Raw genomic sequence first — 20,629 nt, 5'->3', positions numbered from 1 at the left:
TGTGCTTTGAAAAAAAGTTGCTTCTGCTGTGCTGTGAGAATAAGCAGCTGTGAAATAAAGCAGCAGAGTGTTTGTTAAACATTTTTGTAAAAGTGCTTTTGAAAGAAAAAAAAGCAGTATTATAGTGTTTGATAAACTTTTATGTAAAACAGATGTGATAAAAAACCGATTTTTCAAAGCTGGGTTTTGCAGCTTCTTGTTTTTGGCTTTTTTTTCACCCAAAACTATAAAAAAAGCTGAAGCTGAATGTTTACCAAACACAAAAACAGCTCCCAACTTTTTTTTATACCAGCTTTTTTTAGAATCACCTCAGTACCAAACCAAACCTTAGAGGCATCTCCCTGCAACCATACTTATCTTTGAAAAAAAAAAAAAATATCATTTGGTTGTTTCACCACGACAGTCCACATTTTCAGGAATCAGGAAGACTCATAAAGGCATTTCAATCATTAATCCAACAATAAAATATTTACATATCAGCATATATTTTATAATTAAGAAATATTTAATAATTCCCAAATAGATTCATGTGTCTAAAATGCTAAATTGGCAACCATTTTTTAAAATGTACTAATTTTTTTTTATTTAATTTGTATCCATATTTTTTATTTTTTTTATTTTTTTTTGTGAGCGTATTATAAAAAATTTATTTGTAATCACAACTTATTTATAATGTACCCATTTATATATAAATTTTTTTTTTTACCATTTCATTATATATATTTTCTAGATCTGTAGGGACAAGAATTGTCTGTTCTCCCACTTTCGATATACTCCTATTTTGTGTAGTCACGATTAAAACACGTCAACATTTTATATTATTTTTTAAAGATAATAAAAAAATAATAATATTATAAAATATTGACTTGATTTAATCGTGATCACATAAACAAAAAGACACGGAAAGACGGAAATAGAAAGTCAGACAATCCTTATCCGATCCGTATCCGTAGACGGTCAAATGTGGGCAGGTCAAATCTGATCAGATGAGATATTTTCCACACCCCAAGACGTCCACGTACAAGTCAGTAAAAAACCTAAATCACCACACGGTGACAGTAACATTACTCGCACCTCTCTGCCCTCTAATTAACATACACGTGGCAAAACCTATAAAGAGAGACCTCGTGTCCTCCCTTCGATTCAGAGACTATTTTCCCCTCTGCGCCTCCACCTCGCTCTCCCTCTCTAGACATTTTCCTTCCAACCAAACAGTCCAAAATTTTCCCGGAAAATTCCAAAAAATGGACTCGACGTCAATTAACTGGGAAGCTCTAGACGCTCTCGTTATCGATTTCGCCAAATCGGAGAAGCTAGTCGAAGACGACGACTCCGCCTTTACGACGTCGCCTTCCCCTTCATCTTCCTCTTCCCCCTCCTCTATCTCCTCCTCGTCGTACCACTCGAGATTGATCATTCGTCAGATCAGGCGGTCGCTGGAGGCGGGTCACATTGACGCCGCCATCGGTCTCCTCCGCTCCCACGCCCCTTTCATTCTCGACGATCACAGGCTCCTCTTCCGCTTGCAGAAACAGGTATTCCACCTGTTTGGCTGCCGAGAAAACGCTGGAAAATGTTGTCAATTGCAGTTTCTAGGGTTTTATTTTTCGAATTATTAACTTTTGGCCATTTCTTTTGAAGAGGTTTATTGAGCTGTTGAGGAGAGGGACCGCAGAGGATCGCGACTCTGCAATCAATTGCTTGAGGAATGCTCTTGCTCCGTGTGCCCTCGACGCTTATCCGGTACTTAAAAACTTAGTTCTTTGCGTTGAGCCTCGTAAAATTTGTTGCTTTCACTAAGCTTGTAAGGGAATTCACTACTAGGAGACTAGAGATGTTTGCTATAGCTCTATATAATGTTTCTCTCAAAATTAAGCAAATATAGAAACTGGGTTTGTGCTGTTTTACTAAATGTTTGACGCTGGTTGCTTCTGTCGGTTCGATTATGGATTCTTATGGATGGTTTTATTGCAATTTAAGGAAGCATATGAGGAATTCAAGCATGTTCTTCTTGCTTTTATATATGACAAAGAAGACCAATCTTCTCCTGTAGCAACCGAGGTGGGATACTATGTGTATTGTATACGCAGCTACGAATTATTCTTTTTTTTTTTTTTTTTGTCCTCCTATACTATACGTGCAGACTGAGGTAAATGGATGTTTGCTTTATGTTTTTCAGTGGTCTGAAAGGAGGAGGTTTGACATTGCGGGATTAGTTTCCACTGTCTTGAGAGCCTATTTACATGCTTACGATCCGGTCTTCTCGATGACACTGAGATATTTAATAAGGTGTTGCCTCTTTCACTTTGGTTTAGTTGCTTGCAATCAATATTATTAAGTTTATTGGGTGTGAGTGAGTGATTGAGTACCTCTTTGTGGGGATGCAGCACAGGCACTAGAATCATTGTAGTTATCTTTTAAAGTTACCCGTCTTATGCAGCATCCACAAGGGCTTTTGTTTTCGTCAAGGAATTTCGTCGCCTATTTCAGATCTTACTCATAGGTTGCTTCTAGAGGAGCGTGATGCCCCTGCAGCACCCCAGGAGAGCCTGTTTGAAGCACCTCCTTTTGATGAGGTGAGTTTATCTACAATTTGAACATTTTTTCGTAGGTGTTACAGGAGGTAAAAATAGAATTATCATATGGGTCAGCATCTTAAGGGTGATACATGTATCCACATATATTTTCCCTGTATTCATGTGTTAGAAAATCAATTAATAAAACCATCAATTACACTGCTAAGCATGTCTTTATTGATTTCATTCTTGTATTGGAAAACCAGGTGGACATTCAAGCTCTGGCACATGCTGTAGAGCTCACAAGACAGGGAGCAGTAGATAGTTTAAGATTTGCCAAGGGTGATTTATTTCAGGCGTTTCAGGTTATTAATTGCTTACTGATGTACTTATAATTATAATTACCTCAAATTTGATTTATTTTTGTATTACATTCATCAAGTTCATATTTCGTAGGAAAGTGGTGATGTATGGAGGCCTTTTCTTTTGCCATGTAGGTTCATACCTCTTAATTTTTATGCTAGACATACATTGTTACATATAATTAAAAGAACAAGAAGCATACTGTTAGTTGTATGTATGAATGAAAAATGCGTATTTAAGGAGTGGGGACTGATCTGTTTATTATAGGGGTAGAACTGATTTTGGCCTTGTGCACAATGCTTGCATGCTATTGCTTCCCTGAGAGAGTGCACCTAATGATGCCAATGCACATTATCTTCCTACTCATAAATCCTGTAAATCGTTTATAAGTTTGTTTGAAATGTCATATATGGTTGGTTTGAATATTTTGAGTGCACTAATATTGAAACTTGTGCTTATATACTGCAGAATGAGTTATGTAGAATGAGATTTGATGTTACCATGCTCGATGAGCTGGTTCGTGAGTATTGCGTTTACAGGGGCATTGTGGATTCTGGTTTTGCAACTTCTGATGGTGAAACTTATGAACTTTTTTCTATCATCCTTATCTTCTAATGTTTTGTTGAGTGAGTGTGTGCGCTTGTTTTTATCATTTTAACTTGTCAGACTCTGACTACTACTGATCTACCTATCCAACGTAGTGTCTGGGGTGCAAAGCCTTTCCAAATCCTTGAAAGTTGATCAACCGGTGATTGGGCATTCTCCGTCAAGAGACTGTTCTCATGAGGTGGATTATGGTGCCAGCAAACATTCTGATGGTGAGATTTCCGCGAGTAATGATAACCTAGGTGGTTCCCCTGGAAAGAGTTCTGATGTGACTAGCATGCAAGGAATGGATATTGAAATGCGTTATGTTTGTGAGCCATCAAGCAATAATGAAGATTGTAGCACCAGTGGATCACATCAGCCTGATAAACTGAGAGTTTCACAAAGAAGACCCAGTGCACCTGCGGAAAGAAGTAAACGCAAGCGATGGAGGGGAAGACAAGATGATCTTGATTTTACTTCTGGCATTTCCTGTAATGAGATGAGTAAAGACTCTAAACAGCTTAGCACAACTGACCTGGTTTCCAATACGTATTCATCAAGGGAACATCAGGTTCTGTATTGTTCGAATTACTTATTATGTAGTAGCGGTAGTAATGGTTAGTGTATTGGTTGTGATTTGACAATGTTGTTGCTTTGCAGGCTTCAGAATGCTTAAGTTTAGGCGTTAACAGTTTGGACGATAAATATGAGATTCTGCTTGGGATGAAGGAACTAGCTAGCAAAGGAATGGCTGCGGAGGTTGTGGAAGAAGTTAATTCTATGGACCCAAATTTTTTTGTACAAAATCCTGTTTTGCTCTTCCAACTTAAGCAGGTACTTAGCTCATGTATTATAAATAGCTGTGTTGAAGTAATGGTTGTAAATCATACAGTATTATACAAAACTTTACATTCTGATATTTTCACCAACTGTAGGTTGAATTCCTTAAGCTTGTAAGCTCCGGCGATCATTCTAGTGCTTTGAAGGTTGCATGCTGTCATTTAGGTCCTTTAGCTGCAAGTGATCCTGCTTTACTGAAACCCTTGAAGGAGACTTTGTTAGCACTGCTCCAACCTAGTGAAGATGCACTTGGGAAAGGCTTGCCCTTGCATGCTCTTGCAACTTCACTCCAGGTATGCCATGACTTGGTGTCATAATTCACGTTAATAGGAACTGCAGATGCTTTATATTTATCAATCGTTTCAGTTCTTGTTTTTATCCTTTATTCTGTACTCAAAAAAGAGCTTTAAGGTTGCAAATAGTGCTCGCTGTTGAACTTCGTTTCTTCTAGGTTTATAAGATAACTACCATGAAATTGTTTTGGTCTCTGGATAGTCTTCAATGTAATTTATACAATGTACCATGCCATAAGTAAGAAGTAAACATTTGCTTCTGTCTGGGATAGGTTGCAATTGGGAGGAGGCTTGGCATTGATGAGCCGCAGCTTATGAAAATAATGAGAGCAACCGTTCACACACATAATGAGTGGTTTAAACTTCAAATGTGCAAAGACCACTTTGAAAGTCTATTAAAGATTGATTCCTTGAAAGAAGTTAATACTCCTTCGCTAGCTGCCGCCGCTGCATCGAAGTCAAATGCAGATAGTTGCTCTAATGGGTCTTCCCAAGTTACAGTATCTTCAAGCACCAGGATGGTGGAAGATGGTAGCAGCCTGACTCAAGTGTCATCTAGAGATGTTGTGTGTGATGAAAATGCAATACTAAAAGTAATGGTGAGTTTTATGAACTGAACGTACACATCTATATAGTTCTAAATTGTTGCATGTGGAAGCATATTCAATTTTATTCGTAGTGAATTTTCCCTTTTGACGAACGTGACAGTTTCATTTCCTTGGGCTCATCAATGATTAAGCATCTATAGATATCTATCTGTTGCACGTTGTTGTCACTACCGTGTTCAGTCAGCCGTATGGCTAAGATTTCTTATAAGGGAGGTTTAACAAAACACTTCTGGTACTGTTCACTTTTAATGAAAAACCACATTTATACCTTTTGCTGGTACTATTCACTATACCTTTAAAAAGGGCTTTTCATTAGAAAGGAAGTTTTTCTGAACTTTTCGTTAGTTTTCCTTTCTTATAATCCAATCCCACTATTTGCACTTGCGTAAATATACTTTTGACTGCGACTAGACTATGATATTCGTCTCTTTTAATGTAAACAACATCTTCTAAGTTCAAACACCGGTTCGTTCACTTAAACAAATCATACTGTTGTGGATGGTTGCAGGAATTTCTAGCTTTGCCCAGGGCTGATGCTATCCATCTTCTTGCACAGTACAACGGAAATGCGGAGACAGTCATACAGCAGATATTCGCTTAGTTTGTATTGTAGCCGGTTTTGTAGCTATGTATAATTGAATTTTGCTTATTATTTAATTCAATTTATGCATAAAGAGTTTCCAATTTAGGCAGACAAACAGACGCGTAGTTGAAACAGATGGTAAGGATACGGTAGAGTTTCTTGTTTACACTTACACGGGCTGTTGTTGTACATTATCATCGTATGGTGATTTATGTCTGAAAAAAGCAGCCATTAATAAAACATTGCTGGTTATTCTAAAGAGGAATAAAGTGCTTGTTGGATGGTTGGATTGATTTTAGTTCCTGGAATTCTCTCTCTCTATTTTTTTGTTTGTAAGCTTTGAGGTACGTCGATACGCGGGAAAAGGTTTGATTTTGGGATTTTCTATGGCGCTATTGTGTATCGGATGCTCCGAAATTTTTGACCGTTAGATCTATTGATAAAATGGTCAAAAACTGAGATCTAATGGTGAAAATGCCTAGAGTATCCTATGGTTCAGGCCACCAAAGAATATTCGCTTGTTTATGTTCTGCTGGAAAAAGATAAATATTATGAAATTTCATTCAAACAAAAGGCTAAAATACAATTAGCTTCCATCCAGCTTGAAGAACGAAGACACAGTTGGAGCCTCACCCCTTGTTTGTGTAATAGAGGCTGCTGTGGATGATTATTATTCTAAGCCCCACTTTGACATGTCTTTTTTTTTTAACCGTTTTATTTTGAAGTTAAGCAGCAACAAAGTGATTGGTAAAAATAAAATATACTACTTATTTTAAAAGCAATGGCCTCCTGCTTGTAGGTTGCGTTTAAAAGTTGTTTTAACAAAAATAGGAGTTCAGTCTTTTAATGAATATTTTTAATTTTTATAATACACTCATTAATTTTAAAATATGACATTAATTATCATTTTAGACACATTTTATCCTTGGAGAACAAAGTGACCACCACTACCTACCCTAACCTCTTCCACCGCCATTACCATTACCATCACCAGTGTTGCCACCACCACAACCGCGCCACCACCACGTTCCCCCCCCCCCCCCCCCCACCACCCCCACACACACACACACAATTGCACCACCACCACAACCATACCCAACCCACACCTCTTCTTACCGGAACCACCACCACCACCGTCACAAACATTGTCTTCGCCGCTGTTGTTGTTGTCATCGCTCACACTTCCATGTCCATTTTATTCATTATATACAATTATAGCACTTTTAGTTTAAAATTTACTAAATTCTTTTACACTGTTTTTCATACTTACATTACTTTTAAAAATAATTATTAAATGTTCAACTGCTTTATTTTTCAATTAATTATTCTTAAAATACAACAAAAGTAATTTAAGAAAGAAAAAATTACAGCAATCCCAAATTGAACCTAAACTTGCAATTTATTTTTTTTAAATGATTCTATACAAAATATACAATTTACTGTGATGATTTTGACTCCCGAAGCTTCTTTTCATCCGACAGTAACTTTGCAAACCTACAAGCACGCAGACGATGATGACGAGTCCATGACTAAAAAATTCAGTAAAATAGCAGACACCTAAAAGTGATTCTCTTTTTTTTCTAGTTTCTCTGCACTTATCTTTACTTGAAGTTATCGAATTAAATAAATCAAACCGAATTAATGATCATGAACGTGTAAGAAAAAAATATGTGAAAATCACTTCCTTCAATAAAATTAGTGAGAAACATTTTAAGGATCAAACTATGAAAAAGACTCGTAGTGTAATTAATGATAGTACATTTCAAGGGGTTCTCTTTACTTCAATGCTACAAGTATTTTAGCCGTTAGATTTAATTTTTCACAAGTATTAGCTATTCTATTTTCAATCACAATCAGTCATTATACCACTCAGTGCTACCAACCATTGAAGAAAAATAACAGTGATCAAATGTTTTCTATTGTAAAATAAAATTTTGAAAGGGGTTATTTGCTAACAATCCCAATGTTAAATTTGTGGTTACCTCTGAAGTGCTTCTTCATTTGTGCCCTCATCTTCAACTGGTTCATAGATACAAGTATCCAAATTCACGCGACAAACTGGTTTCTTGAGTAATTTGTTTCCCACTTCCACTAGATTTTCCAAGTTTTCCCGTGTAGCTTTATCAACTGAAGCTACATCTCCCTGTAGTGTGTCCTCCTATTTTCCCAATATTCAACAACAAATTACACTGTAAATCATTTATATATATAATTATAGGCTCGTTTGATACCATTTCGTTTTTCGTTTTTCGTTTTTAATCAGATATTTCAAACTTACGTCAATTCTGAGGTAGTTCTGTTCGGAACGGAGAGCTTGGAAAACCGCAGAGTTATGGTAATCAACCATATCGCAAGTTGCTTCATCAAAGCAATCCAACAAAGGAGTTGACCCATTAGTGTACAACCAGCTTATAACATTCCATTTTGAAGCTTTCTTGGCATTGTATTTGAGTTCACTCCTGTCCGAACCCGTTCCCAGTGAAATCAGTAGGAAACGATCATACAAGTCCTTTGGCTCAATCTCCAAGTAATCTTGATTCTGGCTCGTAATTTGTTTTATCACTTCACTAACGGCAATCAATGACTGCAATTATATGTAAAGGCAAGCAACACAAATAATTTTATCAACAATGCAACACTCGCCAAATTTGAATAACAACTTATCAAGCGTCAAAACATACATGAGTATATATCTCTTTCTAGTTCGATAATATTCTCTTATCATATTTAAATTGCTAAAATAAAGTTTGTATTGTTAGATTGTGAATCTAACCTATATACAAACAAAATTAATTTGAAAAAGTGTCCGTTCCATATGCTTAATATTGTTAGACAGCGTGACAACGGAACACCACTCTTACTTAAGTTGCATTGGTTATAATAGATGTAGATCAAATTAGGGATTTTTCTTATCATGCAAACTTTACATTCTGCAAATTATTGTGCAAGAGCATCACCGGATTATTCGCGGCTATGCCACCATCGATGAGGTTGAACTCTTTGGATTCTCCTTGTTGATCCTTGTTCTCAAAATAGTATGCAGGAAGGTAAGTTGGTGCTGCTGAGGTACCAATGCAAATGTCTGAAAGTCTAGCATTCAGCACTGGATGACTTGACACCTTGATCATGAGAATAGCACTTAGCTTACTAATGATTAGTTGGCTCATGAAATTGTTGAATTCTCATATAATTAGTTAATATATATATATATATATGTATGTATGTATATTGAGTAAATCAACCTGATAAGACGAAAATATGACAGGCAGAAGTATCTTGATGTCAAAAGTTGGGACAACCAGGTTCGTCAAGGTTTGGTCCAACCTTTTGTCTCCTATTATCTCTCTTACAAGCTTGTGCAAATACTTTCCATTATACTTTGGTCCTGTTAGAGCTTTCACTAGATCTTTAACTGTGGCACAAAGTCCACTAGTTCATGAGAAGCCAAGAGCAAAAAAAGAGCGTTAATTAATTAACTTTTGTTGGCATGAATACTATAACATGTGTCGAGCTAAAATTGTTCCTCCGTAATAATGTCATTTTGCTCGATCTGTGTTGTCAGCATGTCAAATATAATCAATTTGATCAACCGTTCAAACTGACAATTTAGCAACATAAACATTTTCGTTGATAAACACGTACAAGATACATTTTCCAATGTTATTAATTTTAACGATATTACCTTGATTGTGAGAAAATTTTAGGGCAGTGGGAATGGTAAAATGGGACAATGTCTTTTGCAGCGAATAATGGTCTGTTGTTTTCGTTTGGAGCTACTAACATGGTCGCAATTAGACCGCCTGTACTTGTCCCAGAAATCACGTCAAAATAATCTGCAAGCCTTGCATCTTCACCATCTAGTTTCTAAGTAATAATAATTAATACCATTCCATTAGCAATGTAGTTATGTAAAAGTTTTTATATCTAAAATGAAAGTGCTACCGAACGAGCCTTTAGATTAGAGTGCGGAATATTCTTAATTTGTTACCTGAAGTTCAGATTCAAGGTAAGTGAGAAGAACACCAGGGATGATCCCTCTAATTCCTCCCCCGTCTATACTGAGAATCGTTACGAGGTTTCCATATCTTGGGGTTGAGCGCTTCTTTTCTCCATTTGTTGATGAAACAGAAAATATTTGGTAGGAGTTTTGTTGATGCTATAGAAGTAGAGACAATGGTTGGAGATAGATCAATATATATATCAAGATTTGCTTGCTAGTACTTGTTGCAAATTTAATTTAATTTAAATCAAATGACTAATTATGAAGAAAATTTTGATCAAATTCAAACGGAAATGATACAATCTTTGCCCAAGATATTAAATTGTCTTTTAATAAAAAGACAGGTTTTCCAAATGGTCACTTCCACTTCTATGGATAGGCTCCTTTTTGTTGACCCACGAGTCAAAATTTGTTTTCATATCTAATTACTTGACGAGGAAGAGAACTGAACAAATTCACCAAAACATAAAGTAAGCCATGTCATTTGTTTTCTTACTTTTGTTCTTAAGCCTAGAACCACATGGATTTCAATTAAATTGACAAATAATAAGTATTAAAAATTATTTCAGTTTTGGGAGAGTCCTCGAAACCTAAGCCATGTGGATTCAGAACCGGCAGTTGCACGGCAAATATTGCATATTAAGTTAGTAGAATCAATGTTTTAAAAATTTCCGCTTAGGCGTTAGGCGACTAGTTACCGCTCCGATTAATCCCTAGGTGTTTGAAAGTTATGAAATGACCCCTAAACCTACTTAAGCACCCGCCTAGACCGCCTAGGCGCCCGCTTAGCCCGCCAGACCAGTCTAGGCACCTACTTAGGTCGCTTCACTTAAACAGAAAATAGATAACTTTCATTTACCTTTTATCTTTTTTCATAAAAGAGATTTGTTAAATACTTAGATGAACACACATTATATGCTTATTTTCCATGGTTTAATTATGTTCTAATACATTATAATCTATATGTCATTCTATTTTGTAGTTTATGTATCTCAATAAAATTAAGTATTTTTTAAATATAAACAAGCACTTATTTATGTGATATATAATAAATTTATTAAATCCGTTTGGTCCGCCTAGCCGCCTAAGCGCTAGGCCTTAGTCCGCTGCCTGACTAGTGTGCAACGTCTTTTAGAGCCTTGAGTAGAACAATGAGTGTCCGAATTACCAAAAATTAAAATCACAAATCCAAGAGATTTTGACATATGATAAGTTGTCTAAGTAAGATTAACCAAGAAATTAGGACAACAATGTCATGATTCATGAGTGATGAGTCGTGCTCATGCAAGATTATTTAACAAATATTGTGTTAATAAGCATCCGGGTTTAATCTGATAGCGATTACCTATCAATAAAATGTAAACCCACACGAAATTAATATGAGGTAGGTAATGAGCTAATGCCGTAAGAAATCTTAGGGTTGATCTTGAGAGGTTGGGAAGTGTAAGATACAAAGTTTAAACACCAAATTGGGTGTATTATTTGGATCACTTTGAACACTTGTATCTTTGGACTATGTAGTGTGGGAATTAACAAGTATTATCATAGGCAAAATCAGTAAAATTTCCTACCCATATAATATCATATCCCATTTAACAAGTATTATCATAGGCAAAGTAAGTCAAATTTCCTACCCATATAATATCCCATCCCATACTTATTTGGGACGGAATCAAGTGGCACTTGGTGGATGCAGTTAGACACTAGATCTTCAAAAGAGGGAGAGATTTGAACGGAATCATCATCATTGTGACGTTTTAATTTAATAAAACAATATCATGTGTAAAATTTTTATAATATAATATAATATTATTAAATTAGAATGTCAAGTAGCGATAAACCTGTTTCATATAAGGTGATTTCTTTCAAATGATTATATGTCTAACCAATATGTAACTACTAGCACCAATAACCTCAACCAGACTCTCGGATCCATGGCTAGATTTCTTTCAAATGATTATATGTCTAACCAATATGTAACTACTAGCACCAATAACCTCAACCAGACTCTCGGATCCATGGCTAACATATTATTAACAGGTACATGCAAAACTACGTGGAGATTCATTATTTAATAATTCTTCTTCGTAGTACACCTACTATAAACACATAGATGATGAAAAAAGTGAAAATTTTCAACGTCACATGAACTCTATATACGTAATACTAGGATCCCCATGTAACTCACCATCCAGAAGCATATATAAAATATCAAATATTAATTAGTTTCTCGATGAAAATTCTCTGGCTAAATAGGAAACAAAATATATATATATATATATATATATATATATATTGTTTAATCTATAGTCCATTAATCACATATTCACTTTAAATCGCCCAACCCCGCTATATGCAATGAAGTTCCTTCAATTTTTATGATCAATATATTTGACCAAACTTTTACCGGCCGGTACTGATAATTTGTCGATATTTTTTTCTTTAATATTTTTTTGTTTTTCTACCACCGATATTTCCGATACAACCAATATTTAAGACATTGTTCATAATTTCATGTTCAACTCTAATTTTGATCGACCATTATAGTTTTTCTTAAATTGAGAAATGCTCCTCGAACTCAATCGTTTGAGGTTGCTAATTACATATCACTACCCTGGAAATGAAATAATTTGAAAGATTATGAGGTGCCACATTCAAGCGCCTCATGTAAGGGCAGAACTGTGTAGATTGTTAGGGTTTCGTTGTGCAGCTCAGGGTCAGAAACTCAGGGAGTGAGATTTTCTCTCTCATATTTTCCTCCTCTTTCCTCTTCTTCTCTCAGTTTTCATTTGTCTCTTTATAAAAAATTAATATAAGGATATTGACGTGACTGTTCAAATAAGAAAAGTGATAAGAATAGGAAAAAAAAAGAAAAGAAGGAGACACCCAGTATGTACATGCTTTGTCTGGAAGTAGCACAAACACGTGCCGTGCACCCATTACTATTACTACTGAGTTGTCATGCGTGAATGCGCATCATGATCCTCTCCTAATCTAAGGATGAGGATCCTTCTGATCAAGGAGTATGGATCGTTGAATGAAAATTAAACGGTTATAATTATTAGAACTTTAAAGGATCTTTCTGTTCGTAACCATTGAATTTTCATCAAACGGTCCACAATCCTTGATCAGAAGGATCCTCATCCTTAGATCAGGAGAGGATCCTGATCCCGTGAATGCAATGCCAGGTTCATATATAATCCACTTATATTACTATTATTTTAAGGTGGAGCTGGCTTCCACTTCCATTCCTTTGTCATCACAAGGATTTGCCACTCGCCCATTCACACGTCGGGGCAGGGTTTTAACTTTTTGTTTTTTCTGTTTTGAAAGACTTTCGATGTGGTCTTTTATCTATCAATATTTATTTATTAAAATTTTGTTGGTTTTTAATTTTTAATTTAAGTCACTGAAATTAATGTGATAATTTCTTTTTATTTATGTTACTATATTTTTTTAAATTAAAAATTGAAATTTATAATTGTTTATATTAATGAGATTTTAAATAAAACCCCATAATTTGTGGGATTAAAAATATTAAAATATAAATTATACTAGTGTGTGTGTGTGTGTAAACATGGGTACATTCATCAAAATTAACAAAAAAAATTATTGTACCAAAATATGGGTACATTCTTCAAAACCACACACAAAAAAAAAAAAAAAAAAAAAAAAAAGATATGAGGCTTAATAACATTAGTAAATTTCTTCGATAAAACTTGACATGAATACATTTTCAAAATCAAATAAAAAGAATGTATTCATGTAAGTTTAAAAATGGATTAGAAAAAAATTGAATAGATTTTGTATAAAAAAATTGCTAGCAAAAAATGATACATTTTACATATAACAAATTGGTATATTTTAGAATGGGTACATTTTAAGATTAAAAATTTGAAAAAATTACATGAATGGGTACATATAAGATTAAAAAATTGAAAACATTTTTTAAAAAGACTAATGGGTACAAACTTATTCTAATTTTTATTTATTTATTTTGGAAATGTTTTGGATTAAAAATTAGTTAGGAGTTTAATAAAGGTGTGAGTATTAAAATCCTAAATCAATTATTAATTTTTATTTTAAAAAAAGTATGTAACTGAAATGTAAATTCATTATTACATTAATGTTAAGGACTTGGATCAAAATCTAAAAACTAATAAAGTTTCAGTCAATAAACATCAGTAACTAGGGACCGGATACTTTTACGTTTTGTTTTTGGTAAACTGGAAATAACATTCTAGGGTAAAGGCCAATAAAGTAAAAAGAGCAAATATACACAAGAGGCTCAATTACATGATACTCACAAAGTAAAATATATAGACCTCAAAGCAAAACAAGAAAAGGCCCAAAACACACATTGAAGCCCAAAAAGAGAAACACTCCAAAACAGAAAACCCTATCCTCCTACTATCGCCAACGCAGCCATAACAGTGCCTTCAAACCACCACTAGCCAGCATCCCCAACAGCTGCCAGATATCATGTCTTCAGAAGAGAAGAAAAGGGAGTTTGCCACATCCCACAACGAACATCCTTCTGATCGCATCCACGGAGCGAAAGAAACTAATGGAAATACATAACTCATTAACGACAGAGCCAATAAAGGCAAATAGAGTGAAGGTGGTGGTGTAAACACCCGAGTCGAAGCTCTACACACCTTTTGAAAGCATCGCAAGACGCGGTTAAGAAAAGTGTATGCAGATCGGAGTTGGGATAGAAGCGTTGAAGGACGGAGCAAAAGAGAAGGGTTGATGAAAGACATAGAAATGGATGGATGGAAAAGGATGGAGTTAAAAAGGGATTTGATGTGGGGTATAGAGAGATGAAATCGACAGCAATTGAGATGGAAAGGCAACGACAGTCGAGATGGCAAACAGATGGAATATGAAGTAGAAGGAAATAGAAAGAAAGAAAAAAAGAGAAGGCAACGGTGGATAGCCACCGACCCCAGTTGCGGCTAGGATTGATAGTAACAACAGAGTTTGACAAGAAAGAAAAACACTTACATCGAAAGAGAAGAACTCTCACAAAGGAGAGAGATTACAAACATTTTAGCTTTTAGTTTTTTGTCTGCACACAAATGTCCTGGTGAAAGAGGAGGGAGGTCATGACAAAATTAGGATTGTGTTAATTGTACACGTGTTATATGTGTCATGTAACTTAACAATCAATTTATTTTTAACGACTATAGTATGGGGTTATTTTATTTTATTTTTTTGTTACAAATGATAGGATAAATATATGTTGGTTTTTTACCTTAATAAAAATAAAGATTCAAAACTTATTTATTATCATTTTAAATAATAAATATGAAAAATGTAAAATGGGGTAAGTCATGTCTTTTATCAAAGGGTATATAGGGTTTTATAAACAAGTAACTTCTCAAATAGAACATGCACATACGTTAAAATATTTCCCTTCTCTTCATACTCCAGTACTCATGATCTACATTCTCTACTGCCTATATATTGATCCCTATCATCAATGAGCAATTGATTACTACTTGGCACCTCATTTGTCGTAATAGTGCTTATAGATTTACACTGTGAGATTAAAGGTGTTGGTGCCAAAACTCCGGCAAAGCTTGGCACTGGGTTTAAACACATTTTTGCTTCGAGTGTTGCTTTCAAGCTCAGTGCCACGAAATGGCTCGAGCGAAAGAGAGAATAGGCATGCCATTGCTGGAGGTTGCTAACAGACAATGTTTGTGTTTGAGTGAATGTGAGGTTCCACATAGAAATGACATCATAACCAAACAATTATGCGCAAGTGGGAAGCTAGTTCGGCTAGGTTCTTTTTGGTGTCTCGAGTGAATGATGACTTAAAATTCAATGTAAACTTTTTGTTTTCGTCTAAAACATAAAAAAAAAAGAGAAATGGAAACTTAAAGCTAGAAACATAATGTAATCATTTCATTATGGAGTCAAGATTACAAACATTCACAAAGTAAAACTAGGCCCTTGGGCCGAACTACATGACTTGAAATGTAAATAAATTAGAAATGTAAAGAAATCAGTAAAAGCTCTTTGCAAGATTCAGGCCGTGAAGGCAAGATAATGCTAGAGGAATCCGCTGAGATCATTGTCTTTGGTTTGGACTTCATACAAAACATACTCCGTAGAGAGGAAATCAAAGTGGTTGGAATTGCACGTCACGTCAATCAAATCATACCACGGGGTGGTAGAGCTATAACAGTTTTAGATCTTTGGGATTGTAGATAGTGTTTGCTTCAAAAGAAGGCTTTTAGGTTTGTAACTGAAGAGCTGAGAGTGGGTTTTTGATGAAGAACAATTCAATTTCTGCTGAAAGTAGTTGGGTTGATTGAAGAATCACTCAAGGTTTTCGTATATTCATACATATTGAATAACACAAATCTCGAGCTTAAAGGCCTCTGACTCTATTTATAGGTAGTAGAGAAAGAGCAACCTTGATCATATCGTTGAGTTGGAGCAAGGATAGATCGATCATTTGCCGCTGACAGTAAAGGTAATTCTTGGTTGGTAGGAGTGGGCACGGTTTGGTTCGGTGTGATTTAAGGGTAAAACCAAAACCTTAGTGCAATTTAGGGTAAAAATGAAACCGAAACTGAAATATCGGTGCAATTTTGAGGTAAGAACAAAAGTGAAACCAAATCATTTGGTGTTGGTTTGGTTCATTTCAAACGGTTTAGGTTTCCATTTGTGCCTCACTTCTAGCCTCGTAAAAAATTGGCATTAATTCAAGTATTCAACTTTCAAACAAAATCAAAAGTTCACAATCCAGTCATTTGCAAACTAAATGCTTTATGCCATTATTATGATCCAATTGAAAAAAAAAAATTTATGATGATCATCATACTAAAATTTAATTTGAAAAAAAATTCAACATCAAAAAGTCAAGTTTACCATACTAAAATTAAAGTTCCAACAAGTCCAACATCAAAATTAAAGTTCAAACAAATTCAATGTCAAAGTTAAGTTTACGATACTGGGGAAGACCTTTGACCTTGTGAAATCGAAATCGATGGATGAGAATCGATTGATCCTTGTGAATCAGAAGCTTAAGATTGCTTTGGAGCTTGCTATTGTGGTTAGTTGTGGATTATTAAACGATGCAGTTCGGTTTTGGTTCATTTCCAGATATTAAAAACCGAAACCAAACTGCTTTTGCAACTTGCGGTTTAGTGCGATCTAGTTTGGTCCGCGTTTCGGCTTCAGCTCCAAAGTGCCTACCCCTATTGGTTGATGGCCTTCAACTGTACCTTGGGACAGTTCAACAAAATTGCAGTGATGACCTCAACATGTCGGATGGAGTACCTATGCATTTAATGAGACAAGATATTCCAGGCTATAATCGTCTGTGTGGTAGACGCACCTTGGAAAGATTCATGCCCAAGCCCTCGGATAGGTTGGAGAAAGATGAAATGGTTGTGCGAGTCCTGGTTTTGGACTTCGAAGTTGGTGGATCGAAGTTGGGCAACTTTTGCATAAATATGAATGGATAAGCCTCATAGAAGGCCTTATTATTATTTGTGGCCCCAAACATAAGGGTTGTATCTTGGAGTTGTAAACAGCCATTATAATCTGCATGTAGGGAGGCGTCTACAACTTTAGGATAGTGACAACATGTCTCACTTGATATCACATGCCAGATTTTTCCTCACTCTATTTATTTACTTATTTGTTTATTAATAGTGTTTGATGCATTTGGGTGTTATTTGTTTGATTGAAATTTCATAAATATGTTAAGTATATTTATTTAAATTAACCTACAATATATAATATATATCAACTTTATCTAAGCTAAAGAGAAGGAGATTCAAATTGGAGAATCCAACTATAGTATAGTTTGGTTCTTGTAGCATGTTGTTATTGGTCTTCATTGCTGACTCAATTCAGCCATTATTTTGATGAAATTAGCATGTGAAAGGCACTTGCAGTATGTTCTTATTAGGCCTCATGGAAGTTAATTATGTTGACAAAAGTTAATCACTATCCGTAATTAAATTGCAAAAGTTAGTAAACTACATGATAACTTAAATCGCATGGTATAGTGATAATGTATCAGATGACAAAGTGAATTAAAGATCAAAATGAAATGCACAATTTGTGAAAAAAAATCCAAGATTAATTTCCATATTTGCATATTTTCTCTAGTGGATTTATGTTTTCCTTTAATATTAATGTTATCATGTGATATATTCTTTTGGGTAAATTACATTTTACCCCCTCAAGTTTGGGTGCAATTGCAACCTCATACAACATTTTAAAAACATTTCAATTTCATTCAAAAGCTTGTAATTAATTGCAATTTCATACATCTGTTAGTCAAATCATCAGTTTGACCGTTAAATATGATGTGGCAAGTGCCTATCACATTCTTTTGCTGATGTGGCAGTCAATAGTATGCCATATAGGATAAAAAAAAAATATTTACAAATGTTAATATAAAAAGGAAAAGAAATTAAAATATAATTTGTTTTCAAATAATAGTGGGTCCACCCCTTACCTCTACACTCATCTTTAACCTCTCTCTGTCAACCCCTCTCATTTCAACCCTAGCCGCAATCCTTCATATGTCCAGCCACACATCTATCTCCATCCCCGCTGCCGCACACTTCTCCTTTTATCTCTAACTCAAACCCCACCCCACTCTTTATCTCTCTGTGCTTTCTGTGACTTGCAACAATGGCGTTACGGTTAATGACGCTGATTCGAAGCTCATTCAGTACTCCAGCAATGGTCGCTCATCTGCCATCCAGCATTTTCTAAGCGGACTCTTCCTTGTCGATTTCGTCGGCTTGTACAGTAAATCAAAGCAGACCCGCATGAAATTTGGAGCATCCTTAAAGAGAAATAACAAATCTCGATCAAATCCCTTGTTGAAGCTTCCCTCTCTGCCACCGGCTCTGTCCTGTAGTGGTCGAATGCAGTCGAGTTTGTCCCGTTTTTTGGGTTCTTGCATAAGCTATGGGTTTTCCTTGGGTGGTGCGGATCTGGGTTCTTACAGTTTGGTGGGTTGTGATGGATTTTTGTGATTTGAACCACTTTTCAATCTTTGCTTCAATTCTTTGAAATTCATAGATTTTCCAGTATTTTTTGTTGTTTTGGGTTTGCAGATGGGTGGGTTGCAATGGAGTTTCTGTTTTAGTGTTTAGTGCTAGCAAGGTGGAGACTTTGAGATGGGAGCAATGCAAATAGAAGGGGAGGAAGAAGAAAGAAGAAGCACCACCACGCCCGTGCAAATCGTAAGAGGCAGAGCTGGTCAAGGGAAGGGAGGGAGTCAAGTGGCTCCAAGAGAAGAAGAGATAGAAGAGTAAGGGGTGGGTGGAGGCCAAGAGAAGAAGAGAGAGAGTAAGGAAATGGTGGGCTGGAGAAGAAGAGTGTGGGCCCTTTCTATAATTAAAAATTATTTTATTAATTTTTAATCTAGGTGGCACAAGTATAATAGGGCCGTGAGATCCATGTAAGCAGATAACGGAAAAATTAACAGAAATTGAGACAGTTGTACGAAATTGAAAATGAAATAATAATAAAGGTATGAAATTGAAATGTTTTAAAGATGTTGTAAAAAGTTGTAATTGCACCCAAACTTGAGGGTGTAAAATGTAATTTACCCTATTTTTTTTGTCACATTGCGTCATTTACAAACACATATATTCAACCAATAAACGCAGAGATTTTCTCATATTTTCTAATGGAATCATATTTACTTTTATAGTAATTAAGGTCATAATATATATCTTTTTTGTTACGCTGCGTCATTTTTTTTAACACATGATATTATCAACGCTAAAAGGGTAGGGAGTGGGATAAGCCTTACAATGAGTTAGTAATAATGTGGTTCAAATTCGTCTTTGACGAGAATCGAACCTAAGACCACTCACTTACAAATGAAGAGAATACCACTAGACCACAATACTAAGTGGCAAGTTGCATCTTTAAACACACTAATTTCACTCAAACCACAAAGCCAAGTTTAGAATCTGTCTTTCTAAATCATATCCCATCCAACACTAGTTGTGCCAATATACAAGACGACGTATATCACACATTTTTATTTTGTAACTAAAATGTAATCGATCTGTCACGTAGAACTAGTGGTATTCTTTTTCACTTATAAGTAAGAGATTTTAGGTTCGATTCTAGCGTAAGCCGAATTTGAATCACATTATTGCTAGCTCATTGCGCGGCTAAATCCAACCTCTCCCCCTTAGAGTAGATAATAGTGTTTGTTAAAAAAAAAAAAAAAATTTAATCGATCTTTGATGTTTAAGTCAAGAGATTCTATTCCTTTGATTAGGAGTGACCTAGCAAAGTTTCCATTATAGCACAGAATACCTCAACTTATTATGTTCTCCCCCTTTTTTTTTCTTTGGCGTTGGCAATTATAGTTCCAGATGGTCTAAAGTGCAAGCACTAGTCACTACTGTGGGACAACGATACTCATATATATAAATATATATTATATATAATTCTTTAACTATAATATTGCATGCAAACACTACCAGAAATATGTATATTATAACATATATATTATCACCAAACTATTCAGAGTGGGTTTCACGTTTTCCCTTCATATGATATCCATGCATGCGCTGTATGTTCTCTTTTTTCTTTTCCTATTATTTTACTCTCTCAGTGCATGCAACTCGATCGTCTTGAAATTTGAAAGAAAATTTCAGTTTTATGAAAACGAAACACTTGACACTGAATTTGGTTACTTGAAAGCCGCAAAAGATGAGAGCTTTCTTTCTGCGATTTCATGTTTGAAGTAGGGCTGAAAAATCATGTGATTGCATTAATGTGTCATTCTTAAATCGGATTAAATGTAAAGATTCTTCCCAATGCATCATAAA

General features: G+C 35.3%; 2 protein-coding genes across 2 annotated transcripts; one reads left to right on the top strand and one right to left on the bottom strand.

Annotated features, from left to right (window-relative positions):
• The first annotated feature begins 1,158 nt into the window (after positions 1-1,158).
• LOC137747496 (uncharacterized) lies at positions 1,159-6,092 on the top strand. Its single transcript, XM_068487618.1, has 12 exons — positions 1,159-1,535; positions 1,642-1,743; positions 1,981-2,061; positions 2,180-2,289; positions 2,441-2,576; positions 2,783-2,881; positions 3,348-3,453; positions 3,581-4,038; positions 4,128-4,301; positions 4,403-4,600; positions 4,873-5,199; positions 5,717-6,092. Exons 1-12 carry the CDS (start codon positions 1,245-1,247, stop codon positions 5,807-5,809), a joined length of 2,175 nt encoding a protein of 724 aa, XP_068343719.1. The 5' UTR covers positions 1,159-1,244; the 3' UTR covers positions 5,810-6,092.
• A 1,101-nt stretch (positions 6,093-7,193) lies between these two features.
• On the bottom strand, positions 7,194-9,938 carry LOC137748723 (patatin-like protein 1). The gene is made up of 7 exons (XM_068488899.1): positions 9,780-9,938; positions 9,474-9,655; positions 9,034-9,220; positions 8,749-8,910; positions 8,070-8,375; positions 7,774-7,949; positions 7,194-7,285 (listed from the first exon to the last, which is right to left on the bottom strand). The coding sequence occupies exons 2-7, from the start codon at positions 9,572-9,574 to the stop codon at positions 7,228-7,230; spliced, it is 990 nt and encodes a 329-aa protein (XP_068345000.1). The 5' UTR covers positions 9,575-9,655; positions 9,780-9,938; the 3' UTR covers positions 7,194-7,227.
• Positions 9,939-20,629: the final 10,691 nt, after the last annotated feature.

Source organism: Pyrus communis, chromosome 10 (genome assembly GCF_963583255.1).
Source record: "Pyrus communis chromosome 10, drPyrComm1.1, whole genome shotgun sequence".
Classification (NCBI taxonomy): domain Eukaryota; kingdom Viridiplantae; phylum Streptophyta; class Magnoliopsida; order Rosales; family Rosaceae; genus Pyrus; species Pyrus communis.
The sequence above is the reverse complement of the archived record's forward strand: the minus strand, read 5'-3'. Positions and strand labels throughout refer to the sequence as shown.